Raw genomic sequence first — 21,092 nt, 5'->3', positions numbered from 1 at the left:
TGTGATTCATATAATTATAATAAAAAGTGCTGGAAAACACGCAAAGAAATTTTGCAATCTGAATTAGATAGTTTGGATGATTGAAAAAAGTTTATTATCTAATTCATAACAAAATCAAAATTATAAAGTAGACTAATTTTTTATCAAGCAATTTTTCTCGTACTTATATTCGTACTTTTCTAATTTTAAGGTTTTTTTTTATTAAATAAGACACTGAGTACAAAAATGACTGAGTACAAACAGCTTCAAAAGTTGTGTGAATATGTGTAATTTACGTATTTTTTAAGTTAAAATAAATCGTAATTACTAAGATTTTATCTAAGAGTAAAAGATAATCAGTGAATAACATTATAACAATTCAACATGACTGTATGGCGAAGTATTTTTTGAAAAAGCACTCAAATAAACTGATTATATTGGTTTCATTATACTCGTTGTTGTTCAGTGTTAGCCAAAAATCGAGTGAGTTTCAAATTTAATCATAAACAAGGCCATTCAGAAATTAACAAAAAAAAAAAACAATGCACTTGAAAATATAGCGTTACTGCTCTCGACTGTTGATGATACATGTAATATACTTAATAATATACTACATATTTAATATTTTTTTTTGATGATATTTATTTATTGTGCTTGAATACAATATATATAAATATATAAAACTTAATTTTACTAGTCGTTTAAAAATATATATATTGTTATATTGTTGGAACAGACTTGAACCAAAGAAAAACTTGATTCAAATATTAGTTTTCAAGTTTGATAAGTTGTCATTGTTGTATTGTTCATTATCACTAATTAAACTTAAAAAAAAAAAATATGTGTCCATCAAAATAAGAAGAAATGTATATAATCTAGATAAAGAGATGCATGAAATGACTTCGTGATGATTTAAATGTTGAATCATGATTATGAAATGATTATGTTCAAGATTGTGATATTAAATTTATCAAATTAAGAATATTTCGAATATAATATCAATCTAAAAATTGTGTATAATTTTCAATATTAAGTTTTTCAATTTTTATTTTCAAGAAAGAAGATATGAAGTATTGAAAAAGTGTCATCATTATATAACAACACGATTGTAAAGTTTGAAAAATATCCCTAAGCAATATCATTTGCTTGGTAAAATAAATAGATATTCTTAAAAATTATACTAGGGTATATGAAAAAATAATTCGAAAAAGAAAAAAAGTCATAAATAAATGGTAGCTAGATCGAGTGAGTTTTCTATGTTATTATCTAATTATATTTTTTTGAATAATGTAATGTCATAAAATAATTGAATAAATCGTCCAGTAAAAACAAAAAAATGAATCATAATAATACTATCATATCAATATTATTGATGTACAGTTCAAGTAAGCCCCTCTCAACTACAGCAATAGTCATAGCTAAATATATAACTATGGAATTTTTTTTTTCAAATGAACTGATTACCAAAAACTCATTAAATTATTTATTTATTCATTAGATAATATTACGTCCCAGGTTATCATCTTTGTTATGAAATTTTTTTATTCGAAACAGAAAAGTGTAAATCAACTTTAACATTACATACAAGCACATAAATATTATATTTTTATCTTTGGTAAACATAAAATTTTCAACATTTATTGGTTTTTGGTTGATAGTCCAATATATATAGTATAAGGAGCAACTTCCGTCACTTCAGAAGGTCTCAACTCCAAACTGCATCGGTTTCGTCAATAATTTAACCTCATTAGTATTACTCGGAGTTAAGACTGTCGCAATATCCATATGCTTCGTGAATGACATGTTTTAATTATTGCTCTCATTTATTCGTTCCAAAATACAATTGTAAAGATTTAAGGCTTCTGATACAGACGTATAGGCGAGCTACTGAATGTTTGGATCTGAGTTTTTTCTCTTCAAGTCTATATTTCCCTTTTCATGCATCCCTTAAATCACACACACAATTAAAAGAAAAATAAACAATGTCATCCGAGTGCTTCCGAATTTACTTCGAGATTGTTCGAGATAGCCGAAATCAGCTGAAATTAACATGCTCGGCAGCACTCGGTTTGCATCGTTTATTTTTTTATAAATGTATGTGTGACTTAAGAGACGAATGGAATGGGAAATAAAGGCTTCAAGATAAAATACTCAGATCCAAACATTCAGTAGCTCGCCTGTAGGTTCTTTAACTGTAGGAATCAATAGCTGAATTAACTGTCTGAAATTATGATCTATCAGCACTGGCTGAGATGTATATTCAGTCATATACGTTTGGATAACATTTGGATCAACAGTTATTTTAAAGTCGCATGTATTATATTTTGATGGACAGTAATACATATGATTGGGTCTCCCTGCAGGTGACTCAACATTTTTTTGTCGACGAATCGGATGGTTATTCCATTCTTTACGCACTAAGCTTAACTCTCTATTAATCAAAGGACCAAAACAATATCGAATGCATTCTACATGGATTGGATCACTATCATTGAATAAAAATGTATCTCGCAAGTCCTTAAAAAAAGAAATCCAAAAATCGACACCAGAACGACGCATTTGACCTCAATAACTCTCGATACGTTGGTTGGAAGTACTTTTTCCTTTGATAAAGCTTTTCAATCCAGCTGATTTGTCTTCATCATCGAATCTTAGAGCTTGTTGCAGTTTTTCAACGACTGTATTCTCTGTTCCACAATCGGAACGTATTACTCTAGGAATAAGGCCTAATTTTTTGACAGTATTTAGATAATAATAAGCAATGACAGCAGGATTATTGTTAGATGAAGCTACATGAAGCCATAAAATTCTCCTTAAATAACCATCAATACAACCGTGTATAGGAAATTTAAATGGCTTCAACTTATCATAACCATCCATGTGCCAAATACAGTTAGGTCCAGCTGTGGAATATACGCGTCGACGAAGTCTTCTTTTGGATCTTGAGTAAATGCCTTCAGGATCAGCAACTCTCAATACCTCTAATACAGTGTGTCGTTTAACTTGCAATCCATATTTGTGTCTTAAACGTCGCTATAACGCTTTATATCCTAAGCAAGAACCACCACCCCTAATTTCTTCCAAAACAATAGTTAATATATCTTCAAGTGCAGCCTCTGGAATAGCTCGACGCTTCAATCCTAGAGCCTTTAAAATTCTTTTTAATTTTCGCAGGGACATATAAATATTATGTCATTCACAAAGAAGATCTGCAATTTCTTGGTATTTAAAGCCTTCTTGGTGATATTTACGTATTAATTTTTTCTCAACTTGACGTCTATCGCCATCAGCGTTACTGTCTAGCAAAAGGATTAAAAAAATATTTATTAGTGCAGGGAAAAAAATAGATTTTATTATGAAAATTTACCTGTATCACTGCTGTCACTTGTACCTGCTGATGAGATTTCCATACTCAAGTATATATATGATGTGCATACAAAGAAAAATGCAATATATCAAAAAGATACTATATCATTTGACAACCTGAAAACATGTGTTAAGAAATATGAGTAAGGATGGCATGAAAAATTTGATGATTGGCTGGAGGATCGTAATTTATTACTGTAAAGGTAGATAATAAATAATAATTTTTCGTTTATAGCTTACTTGTTTGTTACCCTTTTACTTATCAGATGCTTTGGCGTCTTGGGATATATGTAGCGTTTCAGTATGTTAGAATTATCAATAGTTATCTGAAATATATTGAAAAATGAATAAAAAAACAATATCAATACAAATGATCGCAAATATACGGAATTGTAAACATAAATAATCAGATAGATAATATTAATAATGTTAACATACAGATGAACAGTCCCATAACCTCATCAGTCGTGGAAAAAAATCATATCAGTCAATGAATAAGATAAATTATAGAGAAAAAAGCTAACTATAATTTGAGATAACTTACTTGTTCGTTGATATCAAAAGTATTAATATTATAATAATTAAATCAAATTAATTTAACAAGTATAATTTTAAATTATTACAGATCAGTTTAGACAGATATAAACAATGATGCATGTCGGAGTTTCCAACTCCCCACCCGAAACTATGTATCCTATGTATTATTATTATTATTATTATTATTATTATTATACTCTTCGAGCAAATTTGAGGAAATAACAAGTATGTGGTGTGCTAGCACACTACACAAAATATACTTATTTTGTGCGTGTCAGAAACACAAAGTCAATAACACCGTATATAAATAATTAAAACAATAATATTGATAATGTAATTCATAATAATGTTACTAATAAAAAGAATGACATCAATATGATATTAATGATAGAAATTCCAATAACATTATCGATTAATAATAACGAGATCAATGGGAGCCTATTTTGCTGTATTTTGTTTTATGTTTATTATGAATAATCTTTATTTATAAATTTATGCAATTATAAGTTTGAAAAAAATTTTTCCATAATTTCTTTATCTTATAAATTTCATTTTTAATTGATATTTATCAATATCATATAAATAATATCTACAAAAAAACAATTATCAAAAGAATCAAATCTGGTACTAAACAATATTTAAATTTGTTATTAAAGGTGAACGTATACGACATTTTTACTAAATACTAAATATTAATCAATATTTTATACATGAATTATTTATTAATATACAATTTTATATATTCATTGACTTCATTAATTTTAATTATTTAATCCTACAGAAGAGAAAAACTGTCACTTAGCAACGGGTGAACAACATAAACGAATTAATAAATTAAATAAAAACAAATGAAATATTCTTTCGAGAACCAATTATAAATGGATCGGAGCAATCGGCTTCATTTTTCGTTTTTATTTTTAATAAATATTATTATTAATATTATTATGATTATTAATAATATTATTGAAATTATTTTCATTATTATTATTTATACTATAAATCTATATTATATTATAATATACTATATATGTATTATGTATACTATTTTACTTTTATCAGCTTTGTTATCGATCAAATTAATGATACTCTTAACTGCATTCAATTATTCAAATTACTCATACAACTCATACATACTTTCTCACCGTATATATTTCTTTCTCACTCAATCTTATTAATCATATGGGCGAACGCTTGTGGGCTAGGCAGGGGACTTACGCTCGAACGTCAGTACCGAGTGTCAGTGCCGAGTGTCAGTGCCGAGAGTCAGGCCCAAGTGTCACTGCTGAGCGTTACATACAATTTTTTTCTCACTGCCCAATGAAAAGAAGTTTCACTTCAAAAAAGTCGCACACGCATACACACATAGCAGCTGACGCTCCGAGTTCATCCGCTTGTGACCGAGGGTACACCAGAGAGTATACGAAAGCGTGTGACCAAGCGTATACGAAAGCGTGTGACAGAGAGTATACGAGAGCGTGTAACGTTAGCAGGGCCTCGAATTTTGTCACTACCCTCCCTAAAGAAGTTTCACTTTAAAAAATGCACTATTATTGTATTGTTACTTTTAAAAATCATTCAACAGATAAAATTTAACAAGGCCCTTGCCGGAATATTGAAAATTTCTAATTTTCAACGGTAACGCGGGCCACACGCCCTAACAAACGTTACCAGATTTTTTTATTATTATAATGATGAATGATGTAAAATAATATATATGTTTATGATTTTTTAATGTTTCAGATAATTCAAAATGGCTTTCACAAAAACGAAACGACTCCAAAAAGCAAAACAATGCAAAGCATCTGGGAAAATAAATTGATTGAAAATAATGTTTATAAAATAACCAAGCTGCAGAAGTTTACTAGGGGAAAATATGGTGGCGTGAAGAAGAAGCTGTGAAGAAAGGTCGTTTGATTATGGCATGCAATTGCGTAGAGAATCGCGATATAATATTTGATGATGGCTACGTAATAAATATTGATGATTTTGGTGAAGAAATGGCTATATAAATAAAAACACAAATATGAATTTAATTTGTTTTTCTATTATTCATAAACCCTTATATTTATTTTACACCGTAGAAATGTGTTATTATTATTATTATTATTATTGATTGACATTAACATTAAAATTATTTTATTTTTTTATTTTATGAGAACTTGTAAACTATGCCTCTTATTGGTCTGTACTAAATGATATTATCATATAATATCAAAACATATGCTGTCGTTTTTGGTGGAAAATTCCCTCTAGATTCAAACTCTAGACGCACATCCACAGCACCAGTTTTTAATAATTCATTTTGTCTACTACAATCAATGACAATAAATGGAATTCGATCAATAAAAGAATCTTTTGAGAATAAATTAAGTTTTGTTCCATAGTAAGAGTTTCCAAAATTAGCATCCATATCGTCTAATAAAGCAAATTGGTTTTTTTCAATATTCAAATTTAAATTTTCATATGGAAAAATTTGTGAATTAAGATATAATTCAGCACTTGTTATATTCCAATGGTCAAAATCTGTCATATTTAAATTCCATATATTTTTTCTATTTGTTTGGAAAGCAAGTACGACATAACGAGGCTTCTCCAATTGTGTTGATGTGATGTTTAGTTGTTGGCGATATTGGATAAACATACAATTCCCAGCTTCTCAATCTAATTGGAATAACTGGATCTTTTTGTATGTCTTTTATCATTTCCATTTTATTTTTCTTTGACAGGCTGACATATGGTACTAACTATTCGATTTTTGAGATTTTTATATCGGATTGAATTTCATCTATAACCGTGACATCAGTTTGAACAATCGTATCCTTATCAGAATGTAAACGTATCAAGATAATTTCATGCATTGCATTGGCAATGATCTTCTGGTAGTCCTCAGCGAAGCCAAGTAGCATTTTTATTGGGATACATATATCAAAATAACCAGCTTTATTTGTTAATTTGTATTGATTGTCAGCATTCAGCCATCCAGCATTTTTACAATTCATTTTTAAGTTCAATGATAAATGATTTTTAACTGATGTTGTAATACCAACACTTTGAGATTTATCAACTAAAGCACCATTCAGTCCATAACGGATTTCTTCAAACAAAAAACACATTGCATTGTGGGTCAGTTCAATGCCAGTTGCAGCATCATCACTATCTTTTTTACACAATTTGCCACTTCTTTGTATGTAGCTTTTTGCAAGTAAAACAAAGAAGTCTTGATTTTGTATAGATATTCTAATTTTATCACTATTATTTAAGCTTAATGATCCAAATGCCTGATGCCCATGTAACTCGTAGTTGGTTATATCATCATTGAATTGGACTGGCGCATCGATATTCAACATGTTTTTTTCAACCATTTCGAAGTGTAAAACAATTGAAACAATTTAAATTTAACCAATTGAAATTTACTCTGAGTACGAGCTTTTTTATGGGTATCTGCATGATGTGCTGCTTTTATATGCAAACCCTCGTTTTATAGAACGTGAATTATATGCAATTCCCATCACTATGTTTTCACATATAGTGTCATTCTAATTGTCTCACCACGAAAGCTAGCTCATCTATTGTTTTGATCAACTATTCTTAATTGTAGATGATCAATTGTCTTCACAGTAACTGGTAGATAGATTGGATTTGCTAGCACTTCCATTATTTTATATCCAGGTGGAACGGCTGGAAAAAAGTTATATGTTGTGTGAACTTTATTATCATTCACATAAGCACCCGTTGTGATGTTACACTCTATTCTCAGTGTATTTACTTTTATAATATACATATACAGGAAAGTCTGACACATGTACTTGACCAGGCTCCAATAGTCTTGGTGCAAATCCAAGTAAACTTGCTGGTGATTTTGGTCGTGTAAAATCAATGGCTCTTTCACTTTCAATAGATGAATGTAAAGTATTTTTACTGTACGTTAACTTGACTTTATGTACTTCTAGTTCTTTAGCAAGATCATCAACTTCATAACTACCAATTGGTATTGTAATTGAACCATCACTCTCATTACTATAATATGGGATTTTGTTATTGTCTTTATCAATATTTGGTATTGAATTAGATGACAAAAAAATATATTCAAGTGCTTCAAGTTGCACCCTAAGTATTCCGTAGAATTTTTTTTTAAATTTTTTTCTAACGTTCGATTTGTTTTTTAATTTCAATTTTAAAATAAATGACCCTTCAGTTGACTCAAGCCTTGTGAGTAAATGGTGAGTAAATAATATCTATTAAGACTCTAAAAACATAAATTTGATTTTCCATCGACTAATTCGGTTCAGCGGTTTAAAAAATATCTCAAAAAAACAAAACGTGATACTACATATCGTTGAATAAAAAAAAAAAAATAAAGGACCGGAAAATTAGGAACAAATATCATAAAGTCTACGGATGAAGCGTTGTCGATTGGGACATTGCAGGAATTTATCGGTTAATATTTACAATTAGGCCCTGTGAGAAATATTAAATCTAATAAAATCAAAACAAAAATTGTTAATTTTTATATACAAAAGTAACTCATCTTTTCCCTTTTTAATAAACTAGTTAACTCTCTGCCTCTTTGAGTTTGAAAAAAAAAAAAAAAGAAATGACAGAAGTGCGTGAACCTAGCCTGCAAAAGTCCTAGAAAAATTTTCTAGGATACTTATTAGAAGCGTCTTAATTTGTACTATTTTGTACCGTAAATGTTTTAATTCGTATCTCAAAATTGAAGGGTCGAGAGAGGGTTCAAAACCTACTTTTTTTTTTAGATGGCTTAGGAGGAAAAAAAAATTAATACAAACACAAAAAAATTCGTACTAATTTGTACCACCAAGCCCGAAATTTGTACCTGAAAAATAACAAAAAAAAAAAAATATTTACTCCAAAATGTTTGTATACTGCTTCCAAAAATAAATATTTTTAAATAATTTATTTTTTCATTATAAATTCAATGATACAAATTGAAACACAACTAATTCAAAAAAAAAAAAAAAAAAGTAGATTTTTAACCTTCTCTCGACCCTTTAAGTTTGAGATACGAATCAAATCATTTACGGTACAAAATAGTACAAATTAAGACGCTTCTAATAAGTATCCTAGAAAATTTTTTTAGAACTGATGCATGGTTAGTTTACGCACCTAAAAAAAAGACGAAAAAACAGGATAATAAGTTTATTTTATTATTAAAAAAACAGAGATAAAATGTTTGACCCCGCAGCAACCGTTGCCAACCACAATATTATAAAATTAACAAAAAAAAAAAAAAATTTTAGAAAAAACAGACGAAGAAACAGAATAATAAATTTATTTTATTAATTAATATAAAGAGAGAGATAAAAAGAATATTAATCTAGGAAAACAAAACAACCAATCACAGAAGAAAGAACCGCCGTTACTTTTCTTCTTTTCATAATAGGAGACAAAATATGTAAAATAAAAGTATAAATAAAAGAAAAAATAAAAAAAATTAGGTGCTTTTATTTTACGATAGTTTGTATATTTGATTTTGTGATTTTAAAAGAACAACACAATTTTTTTTATTAATACTCTCATTTCACATAATTTGTTTATGAAAAAGGGAAAAAATGAGCTACTTTTGTATATAAAAATTAACAATTTTTGTTTTGATTTTATTTCACTTCTTTTGTTTCCTTTTTAAAAGAATAAAATTATAAAAAATTATTTAAAACAATCAAAGACGCACCGAACTATCCCGTATGCACAGCTGCTGAGAAGAGATAGACAGGGCGAACGCGAGAAAGAGAAAAATGCAGAATCGGGAAATTTTCATAAAATATTTATTTTTTAATCAAATTTTGTACCTGGCATATTTTGAATATTATATCTTTTTAACTATAAATCGGAAAAATTCAAAAATAGGCTTATTGGATAGAGAAATATCGATATTAATAAGGAAAGTGATTTTAGTTTTGATTTATATTTAATATTGGAAGAGTTATTGAATAATTTATAATTCGTGACGTCATACAACGTTAGAAAATATTCTAAGTCTTCAGAATTGATTTTATTAATCAGAGTATCAAGAGGGAATTCCCGCCTTTTTTCTTTTAAAATTGACGTTTTTGACACTTACGCCTTTTATCCTTTAATGCGACGATATAATTGATACCATTGATAATATTACTAATATTATATTGATATTATTATTATTCACAATATTATTTGTAGCGAGATAGAAATATTTGATGTCTCCCACCACATTGACATGTCATATGACGTAGTCAATGAGGTGTTTTAGCCGTGTATATATGTGTGGTACGAGAGAACTCTCACTTCTTGTTGCTTGAGACTCCGCTCTCTCGCTTCTAGTCCGGCCACCAAGCCAAACGGTGCGTCCGAACTATACTTGTAAAGTTGTATTGGTGATGTGGCTATGCCACTTCACAACCATTAATATATATATACTGTGTCTTGTTAAATTATCATATCAAATAGTCTAATTGTTGAATAAATTGTCTTATTCTTTTCAATATTAAATATAAATTTCGTGTCTTCGTTTAAAATTATTGTTTGAAATTAAATTAAATGTAAAATAGTAAAGTGAGGGAAACTACACTTTACATATTGGAATTATTGTTATTTATAATAATATTATTCATATATAACCATAGTATAAATAGAATAACAATTATTTCAAAAATATCATCGATAATGATAATATCGATATAATATTGGTAATAATAACAATGGTATCAACCATACCAATAATAATAACAATAATATTATCGATTTATTATCAGTGATATTAATAATATTAATAATAATATTGACATCGTCCTGCTACCTCTATGGAATGGGATGTAATCAGTGAAGGTTTCAGGTTAAGTTATCCTACCTATGGCGTTATTTATAACATAATTATTGGTGATGGTGACAGCAGTGTCTATATTAAAATTCAAGAAATGAATCCTTACGGGCATTTGGGAATTAATGTTGAAAAAATTGAATGTAAGAATCATTTATTCAGAAACTTTAATAGACTTATCGTTGAAGTTTTAAAATTAGATATTAAACATGAAGTAAAAAAGAGACTCGAAATAGGTAGAATTACAGAACTTCAAGAATACGTTTTCACTAGTGGCAGAAAAATTCACACACTGATTGAAGATAAAATCAAAGAACTCAGTACTGAAAATATTTGGCAATCACACTTTTTCGCACTCTTTTTTCGAGGTAATTGATCCACGATTCACAAGAAATATGCCGATTAAAGATCCTGAGCATATCGTACAGGCTCAGCATACAGTGGATATAAAAAAATATCCTGTCAAGACGAGCACAAAACGTAAACTAGAGGATGATGACGATGTTGTTGAAGTGATTGCTCCAAAAAATTTAAAATCGAAAAATGAAAAATGATCATTGACAATATTCTTAATCCTGCAGCCTCAATTTTCGATGATGCAATACAATGTTTTTTGATGACATTGTCAAACAATTCGAATTTCAATATCTTTCCAGTTTATTGGTTCATGAGTATTGAGTATGTGCAGCATTCTAAAACATTACTTCACTTTATAAAAACCTGAAAAAGTTTGAATTTTGAAAAACTTAGACTCAAGGCTTCTCAAGACGACTAGTATCTATTTGTAGCCAAAATTGTAGATTTTTCTAGACCATAGGGATCTGACCTATGGGCGGTGTTTAGTAGCACGCACACACACTAACCGTGTCCGTGAGCCAATATGGCGCATTCCGGATCCTTTTTGGGACGTCATTTGAATAACAAATACAGTATTATTTGAGTGTTATATTTTTATCATGTTATTATTGATCATTCTTGATAAATTTTTCCACACTAAAAGACGATCTACTGTTTTCAAGTTTTTGTTTTTGATCAGGCACTTATTGGGCTCTCAAAAAATATGAAATTCGAAATTAAAATTATTTTTAGCACGACTGATAAAATTCTCTACTGAACATATATATATATACCTATGTATTTATTTTTTTTTTATACACTCTAGAAATATACTAGCTTCGACAATCATTTTTTAATAATTAATTTATTTATTAATATTTATAATATTAAATCTGTATACACGTATTTTGACACTTGGCTACGACTCACTACCACCTCACTATTTGTGTGTGTTGGTATGTCCTGTACGTATTATATTATTATCATGATTCCCAGATCCAGAAATAGTTTATTAATCGGCCACCAGATGCCATGGTGAATAGGTCAGAACCCTATAGTATTAAAAAAAACTGGGTTTGAAAAAACGCAGGCTTCTAGGTTGGATGGATTTGTTTCGGATTTGAAGACCGTAATGGCAATTTTTCTATTTATGCTAAAAAAAATTTTAGAAATTCAATTTTGAAAAACTTGGACTCAAGGCTTTTCAAGACGACTAATATCTATTCGTAGCCAAAGTTTTAGATTTTTCTAGACCATAGTATTGAACAAAACTGAGTTTAAAAAGTTTTTTTATTATATATAAAAAAAAAAAAAAAAAATTGGAATTTTGAAAAACTTGGACTCAAGGCTTCTAAAGTTGACTAGTATCTATTCGTAGCCAAAATTTCAGATTTTTCTAGACAATAGTATTGAAAAAAACTAGGTTTGAAATTTTTACGGAGGCTAGGAGCCATAGGCTCAGCCGCAGTATTGGATTTATCAACGAAAAAAAAATCTATAACTCTTGAACCACTGAACTTAGAAAGTTCGTTCGTAGCTCAAAAGAAGCGCCTCGAAAAACTCTTCAAAGACCATTAAACTTTTCTCCTGTGATTAATATTTTTTAAAAGAGAAAAATAAAGTATTGACTTTTGGAAAATGTTTGTTTTTTTTCGGTATTTAATACCATCTAAACTATGAATCTGAGAGTATAAAATACGAGAGTTGATATAACCTTTAGAAATTTTTCTATCATATTCTATTTCTTTAAAGTGGATTAGCAACCAAATGAGAAAAAGACAGACGTTTATACAAAAAATTTTAATTGTTGCAAAAAACGGCGCCAGCAATAACTTGTCAAAAAAATCAAGATAGAGACTTCGTTTTAGGCTTAAAAAATGCGTCTACAAAAACTCTAGAGCCCGCATTCTGGACTTTTTCCGCCATAAGCAATGGTTTTCGCACCAAAAAAAAAAAACCTTGAAATTAAAAAAAAAAAAAAAAGATATTTTTTTTTTTTTCTCGAAAAGTATGCATCATAGAGCAAACATTTTTTGAAAGGCACTAGATCTTTTGAGGGAGCTACTTTTGAGCCTAATACAAAGTCTCTATGATGATGATGATAACTCCAAATATGGTGGTCCGAAAAAAAACGAAAAACGGCGCCAACAATAATCCGTAAAAAGATCAAGCTAGAGACTTCGTGTTAGGCTTAAAAATGCGTTTTTGAAAACTCTATCGCCCACATAATGGACTTTTTCTGCTCATAACAATAGTTTTTGAACCAAAAAAAAAAAACCTTGAAATTTAAAAAAAAAAAAAAGACATTTTTTTTTTTTTTAATAAGTATGCATCATAGAACAAAATTTTTTCGAAAAGCACTAGATCTTTTGGAGACCCCTTTTTTAAGCCTAATACGAAGTCTCCATGTTGAAAATAACGCCAAATATGGTGGTCCGAAAAAAAACGAAAAACGGCGCCAACAATAACTCGTTAAAAAATCAAAATAGAGACTTCGTGGTAGGCTTAAAAAATGCGTTTTTGAAAACTCTATCGCCCGCATCATGGACTATGTAAATATTAATCGAGCAATCTTGAAATGTTATTCTGCTTACGTTATTTTCGTTCATTATTCTTTGCGTAGCATATTTGCATGCAAGTCATCAGGTGAACATATTTTTATACTAATATTTCAAGGTTAATCAATTGTCATATGAGACATTTCATCGGAAATCATACGGGATTCTAATATAACAATCAAGTAATGTGCCTACTCTGTTTATTATTTGATTTGCATTTATTTGTACGGGAGGAGTGGTCACGCAATGTAGTGGGTGTATTGTACATACTGTAAGAGTGGGCATGCATATGAACGTTGCTCGCGGATATAGTAGGGAACGCATCTTTAGCTACCTTCTTACTCATATTCTCTCCTAATACATTTTTTATATTTTCTCGTTTTGAAAAAATTTAAAAATACACACAAGATAAAAATACATACAAGACATACTGTGATATTATGATCCAGGCAAGTTCTGTCTTAAATAGGCATTTTAAAAAATTTTAAAAAATGAATTGACGCATAGAAGGACGTCGGAGTTGACTTGATGAAACTTAGAAAAAATAAGAAGCCCTGTGGTCTAGTGGTCAAGGCGTTTGCCCGGAAAGCAAAAGACCCGGGTTTGATTCCCGGCGGGGGAACTTCGTTATTTTTTCTAAGTTTCTGGTTTTTTTCAAAAAATGGTTTTATGGTTTTAAAAAATCGACCGCGATAGATATATAAAAAAGTGTTTTTCTTCATTCAGGCATTTTTTTTACTAATTTTTTCCACGCGTTTGCGGTGGTAAAGTGAACTATTATCTCACTCTCCGCTCCACACGTCTTTTTCACTTTACCGTGCGTAACTTTCATTTTACCGTAAAAATCATTTTACCGGAAGTTTCGGTTAAAGTGAAAAAGACGTGTACAGCGAAAAGTAAGATAATAATTCACTTTACCACAACAAACGCGTTCAAAAAAGTAGACAAAAAAGGCCCACGTGAGGAAAAATATATGTGAGATTAGGGGGTTAAGCAGAATTTTATCAAACACTACTTTACTCCCTAGTATCACAATATACTATTATTTTGACCCAACGTTACCCGACGCTACACGACTGTACCCGACTCGAAAACTTCTCCCGAGCGAGGAGTCGGCTGTATCCCCACTCGTTGCCAGAATTCCTCCCCCCCCCCCACCCTCAGAGTTGCTCGTAAACCACTATATAAGCCGGCGCAGGGCGTCCGATTATTCAGTAGTTAATCGCGCGCGAACCTGTGAAGTCGTAAGATTATAAGTTTCGGAATATTATATGTGCAGTTTATTACTTTGAAGGATTTATCTGAGTTAATTATTATTAATTTTTTAATTGTTGTTTGTTTTATTTTAACTCGCAGTCGACTTCCCCATTATCTGTTGTTTTACCTGCGTCAATTAAATTGCCTTAATTTTACATTTGTCACACACGATCTTTACCGGTGCTATTATGGGTGATGAGGAGACATCCTCACCCCCTGGACCATCAGGTACCATACCCAAGCGCAGAGGGCAGAAACCCAAGGCTCAGTCAGATCAACTTGAAGGCCCAGCAGATTCGACTAGTGATGGAGACTTTCCTCCTAGGAGAAACAACCGCGGTCGCAAGAAAATAACCGGGGACCCCCCTGTCAACATTTTTGTCCCTTGCCAGAGGATCTCGGAGCTACATCCAGACCATCTGGTGAAGACCGTGTTCTTACTCCACCTATTCAGAACGCGGCCCTGGGTATTGACCAAGATTCGCCCTCATTAGTCACTTTTAATGAACCCCCTAAAAAGACTGCTACCAAACTACCTCCAAAGTCCCTGTAGTCTATCGAAGTACAGTTGAGTCTAGGTATTCGGCCACCCACAAGAATATTGACCCATTTGCTTTAACCTCTGCAAACGATCATGAGTTTCACACTGGCGGCGGTTATCTGAGCGATTGTCGCTTGTGTGTAACCGGACGGTCCAAAAGCATATTACAAACTCGGTATGCAGGTTTAAATAACGACGTCCCAAACAACGAGCCCATTACATCCGCCCGTACCAATTCACCTGCGGGAGGATTGACTCACAAACCCCCTGCGCGTAACGAACCCCTTTATCAGACACCTAGGCGCGTAATTACACCCTCGGTTGAAGATCTTCGAAAGAAGACAACAGCAGCACCCACAACCACAGTATGCCCAATTTATTACGCATTTTGGGAAGCTGGAGGTTGACGTATTCTGGACATTCAGGCGAGGATGTAGAAGAGTTTTTGTATCGAGTGGAACAAGCAAGGTTGTGCACAGGTGCGAGCGACCGCGAACTGTTGCAGACCTTGTCCTTCTGTATGAAAGGTCCGGCTCTAACTTGGTACATGACACATGAAGCTGAGTTTGATTCTTGGTTAGCCGCGAAAGCAGCGTTTCGCGCCAGTTTTCTCGATCCAGATTACCAACGGGCATTGCGTGAAGAGATTGACAAACGCGTTCAGGGCCCGAACGAGTTAGTTTGTAGTTTCATATCTTGTATGCGCGGTTTATTTCAAAGATCAGATCCACCCTGGTCGGAATCAGAGCGTGTACATTACACTGTCCGTAATATGTTGCCCATCTTCCAACGCCAAATTTCACCTCGAGATTTCCCAACAATGTGGGAGGTAGAATTGGAAGCGTTGCGTTAATAAAAGATTACACAATCTGTCCAACAACGCCGATTACCACCTCGACCTGAGCAGTCATTTTGTCCCAGTTTTGCCTGTCCATTATTCCGTTCACACCCAAGCCCCGTTCCACGTCAAGATGTTCTTCGTTCCTTGGTAGAAAAGGAGTCATCCCTACAAGGAAACGAGGAACACGGTTTGTCGATGGAGGATGAATTAGGTGGTGCCACCTCTTTCTCGGATTCCCGATCAACAAATTCAGGCTCAAAACTTGACTGACGTTGAGGATAAAAATGGTACTGCCAAAAGTATCGCAAGGTGGAGTCATCCCTGGACAGTTATCCCGACTGGCAGGTCATTGGTGGCCAACTGTATTTTCATAGACCTTTATCATATATATCAGTTGAGATTCCCGACCTGACAGTCTGGAAATTGGTAATGCCCCGTCATTTTCACGAACGAGTCGCGTTGGAATGTCACGAACCCCCCCACATGGGTCACATGGGAATTGACAAGACTTATCGGAAAGTCTCTACCTTGTATTATTGGCCCAACATGTTCCGTGAAGTAGCATCGATAGTACCCCGTTGCGAGATTTGTCAAAGGACTAAGTTTGACCAGGGTAAATCACGCGGTTTGATGGGCACCCGCATTGTACAAGAACCTCGGGTAGTTGTAGCCGCTGATATTGTTGGTCCACTTCCCCGTTTACGAGGTGGCTATGTGCATCTTCTGGTTATGCAAGACCAGATGACCATGTTCATAGAACTGGCTCCCCTTCGTCAAGCCACGGGAAAAGTTATCCACGAGAAACTCGAGGACCTTGTTTTATTTCGCCATGGTACCCCCCGAATTTTAATTACTGATAACGGCACAGAATTTGTGAATAAGGAAATTAAATCCTTAGCTGTCTGGGCTGGTATCAAGTTACAAAATACCCCTCCATATCACCCCCAAGCAGATCCAGTGGAACGGGTAAACCGTAGCCTCAAGACTACGCTCCGGGCATTTCTTGATGGCAATCACCGTGACTGGGATCACTATTTGCCCGAGTTCCGATTTGCCTATAATACAGCTTATAATGACTCACTCTTATTCACCCCCTCGTTTGCCAACACTGGGCGCGAACCCCGTCAGCTTCATACCCTTCGTAACGAGGTCGATGATGGCCTGCTTGTCACACCTATCCCCATAGCCAAATGGAATAAGAGAATGAAAAGACTCAATGTCCTACGCCAAGCCCTAATCTATGCCCGAGGCGAGGTTAAACTGAAGCAGTCCACCCAATATAATACCCACCGCTGCAATGTTGAATTTGACGTTGGAGAATTAGTGCTCAAACGTACCCACCCCTTGTCTAATGACCCTAAGTTTTATTCAGCCGGCTTAGAAAAGCCATTTGAAGGCCCCTTCATAATTACCCAAAAATTCTCAGCCACCCGTTACGAAGTTTCTATATCAGACCTAAAGCCTTGGGTGAAGGCAGTAGATCGGGAAGTAGACAAAGGCCCACCCGCACTTTGTAAATAACCATGTTATACCATGCTTTGGGAAACCCAGTAGGAGACATCCCGGGTGACCCATAAAATTTAATTATGTAATTTACTACTTTCTATTGTTGTTAAAATGTAGATGGAACAAGTTGAAGAGGGAGAATTGGGACCAAGTGGTACTTGCTATACCTGAGACAAAAAGACCAGTACCACTGGTTAATGATAGTGCATCACCAATTTTGTCAGCAGAAGAGAGTCCAATGTTGCACGAGGTAGTTACACAGGCTGACCAAACATTCACTGCCGAACAGCCACTGGATACTGTCACAGCGCTCACCATCACGTCACGTCAGCCAGTTGCAGTTAAAGATTTGGCAAACTTAGCAGCCAGCAGAGCTGATATCCTCAGTGACGTTAGTGAATCAGAGTTTAGTCTTAGCGATGGAGAGGTCGGGGATATTGTGTTTGAACACAGCAATGACGAATTAATGTGGCCCACTAATCCACCCCTTCCCGAAGCAGTTGTGGAGTCATCCCCTGCAAGCTTTCACTCAGCCCCCCACAGTTCACCAGACACTGATTGCCTTGACCTCGGCCCCGTAGTTGAAAGGGATTTCAAGGAGTTGGTGAGTTGGACGGCTCCGAACTGCCCGAATACTTGCCTTGAAATTCGATTCGCTGGACCCAAGACCAGGTGATAACTACCATTTTACCTTTGGCAGTTTTGATAAGTCCTTGATTTTGTAGCTGCCCGCCGACTCAGTGAATCTGAATTCTATTTAGATGAGGATCTCAAGTTCGCCCGTAAAGTTTGAGTCCCCTACTGTGTGGAGTCATCACCAGTAAGCCCCCCAGAAAAGCCCTCAGTACCCCATATCTGTGTTTCTACCCTTACAGTCGAGCAATTACCAGCTGCGAGTTCATCCGCTGGTGATGGTTCTCAAGGAACCTGTAGCGCTGCTAGTCCTCTGGTGCTATTCCCAAAGTTCAACCCCCATCCCCCATCAAAACCAAGAGGAAGCGTATCCGTTGTAGCTTGTGTCACGGCCCCAGCCACCTCAAGTCCACGAACCAGCATACTGAACGACCCCAGGCAAACCCCTCAACTTAATTTTGAGATTTACATTTTCAGGTCCGGATCGACATCAATGGATTATTTGGAATGTCGTGATTACCGTGATTTTTGTGATTATTTGGTTTTATAGTTATTTGGTCAGTTTTAAGTGACGTTTTTGAGAAGTTTTAGCGTCGTAGAATAAAATTTACCGTCCCTCCCTTTTGTCTGAAAAAATCTTTGATCCGCGATCCTGACTAAATTTTAAAAATTGAGTGAGAAGGTAATATGTCACGTTACAATAATTATCAATAAATAATCGATATGTGAACTCTACCATTGAATGAATTTAAAATAAAGTTGGAAATACGCCCTGCATCTTTTATCAAAAATTATTTCAATAAAGAAAAAAAGGCGTGATTCCTTGGACATACGCCCTTCACCTTTTATTGAAAATGATTTTGATAATGGTAAAAGACGTAAGCCCCTCAACATACGCCCTTTATCCTTTATCACAGGCCATTATGCCCTTTTCCTTTTTTTTTAGGCCTTAAAATTACATAAAAAACCCAAAAATTAATAAATGTGCACTGACGCCATTTTTCTTTTAATAAAAAAAAATGGCACTTACGCCCTTCTCACATTAATGCGACGGATATTATTGAATTTATCACAAATTCAAAGGCTAACAAATCAATAGGAAAACATGGCAGAATCAATAAAAAAAATTGAAGATACAAAAGATTCAGATTCTTTAATTAAAAAAAAATAAAATAAAAAAAAAAATAAAACAAAATCGTGTTTGATTTTTTTATTTTTTTCCACTAAACCATCGGAAAACCTCTTTGATTATATTTCTTTCTTTCTAACTTATTCACTTCTGAGGGCCAGTTTCTTCATCTACAATTACAGTTAACTGAGCATTAAAAAAATTTAATTAACTAAGAATTAACTACTTATCGATTGATATTTACAATACTGATGCTATACGTATGAAAACGCAGTCGGTAACTAAATCCATTGGTTCCTGATCGAGTCAATTCCAGACTTGGCAGGTCGAAGAAGGTTTAAACGACTCAACTAACGACGAGTTTAATCCTTATAGTTAACTGTAGTTGTGGACGAAAAAACCGGACCTATGTCCATCCACATGATAAAATATTTCGATAGACTGCGAAAGAAGTTTTTTTTTTTTTTTATTAAAGTTTTTTTCAATTCCAATTTGATTTGAGATTCTAATGGGCATTGGAATCAAGAATTCAAGGGGACCAGTCGACGTTAATTATTGTTGCTCAAACGGTTTCGAAGTTTTCTACTGGCGCAGTTGATGCCAGTATCGACAATAGGTCACGTGATATTGCTAATAGACTAAGATAACATTTTACATGATGTTTTATCACTGCAGTTTGTCAGTCAAGTATCAGCTTAAAATGAATATGTAAATAATTATTCAATTCAACTTGCCAAGGTGATCTAGATGATAAATTTTCTCCAAATAATGCTTTTATTCGACGTGTGTATTTATCGTCAGCAATACTCGAAGATGCATCATGATTCGTAACTTTGTTTCCATCAATTGCATAATTATTTTTATAAATTTCTTCAAATTTTTTAAATGACCCTTTTTTTGATTTTCTTTTCCAAGCTGTTGCATCAAACGTTACAAGTTTATGGCATGGATTTAAAATGATGCACAATGAATTCAGTTTCTCATCTTGTAGAGTTTTAATAATTTGTCTCGCCCTGCATTGATTTCCAAAACTACAAGTTTATCAGATTTTACAACAACTATATTGACACCAATGGCAACTGAATGCAAAGTTGCATATTTATCTCCACATAATGATTCTGATAATTTTTTAATAATACGCAAATATTTTTCCAGCAGTTCAAGTAAGTGCCACTTTCCATCATCAGTATGAAATTTATTCAGCTTTTTATGTTTTAAACTCAATGCTGATAGTGCTTTATTTATATTTAATGGAACAGACAACATTCGAAGGGTACTATTCCACCTGGTACAGACGTCATGTGGCAACTGTTTATATGATTCTTTAAACCTTGAAAATCTTTTGTCAACATTTAAGATTTTGTCTAAATTTCTTAATTTCATTATTGCTGGCATATTCTCTTCCATTTTTTTATTGTCATCACTAGATTCTTCACCATGAAATTCATCACCAGTAATTTTATTCTAATTTCAACCATAGGAATCATATTTATCAACATCATCTTCGCGTTTTTCTTCATCTTCATCGTCATCAACACCATCACCATCTTCATCATCACCATCATGATTTTTCAAGTTATCCAACTTTAATGTTA

The 21,092-nt window shown here is 33.1% G+C and overlaps 1 protein-coding gene across 3 annotated transcripts in view; it reads left to right on the top strand.

The window, feature by feature from the left end:
• Positions 1-19,126, top strand: part of LOC122849567 (acetylcholinesterase) — a 274,697-nt gene extending 255,571 nt beyond the window's left edge. The window contains exon 7 of one of the 3 annotated variants that reach the window (XM_044148342.1): positions 17,853-19,126. Coding sequence is in view for 1 of the 3 variants with exons in the window: in XM_044148350.1 (XP_044004285.1) it covers positions 5,623-5,696 (74 nt within the window). In the remaining 2 variants the exon portion in view is untranslated. Of the gene's footprint in view, positions 1-5,622; positions 5,894-17,852 lie in introns of those variants that run through there. The other 2 variants (XM_044148350.1, XM_044148335.1) reach the window with 2 other exon arrangements.
• Positions 19,127-21,092: the final 1,966 nt, after the last annotated feature.

Source organism: Aphidius gifuensis, linkage group LG1 (genome assembly GCF_014905175.1).
Source record: "Aphidius gifuensis isolate YNYX2018 linkage group LG1, ASM1490517v1, whole genome shotgun sequence".
Classification (NCBI taxonomy): domain Eukaryota; kingdom Metazoa; phylum Arthropoda; class Insecta; order Hymenoptera; family Braconidae; genus Aphidius; species Aphidius gifuensis.
The sequence above is the reverse complement of the archived record's forward strand: the minus strand, read 5'-3'. Positions and strand labels throughout refer to the sequence as shown.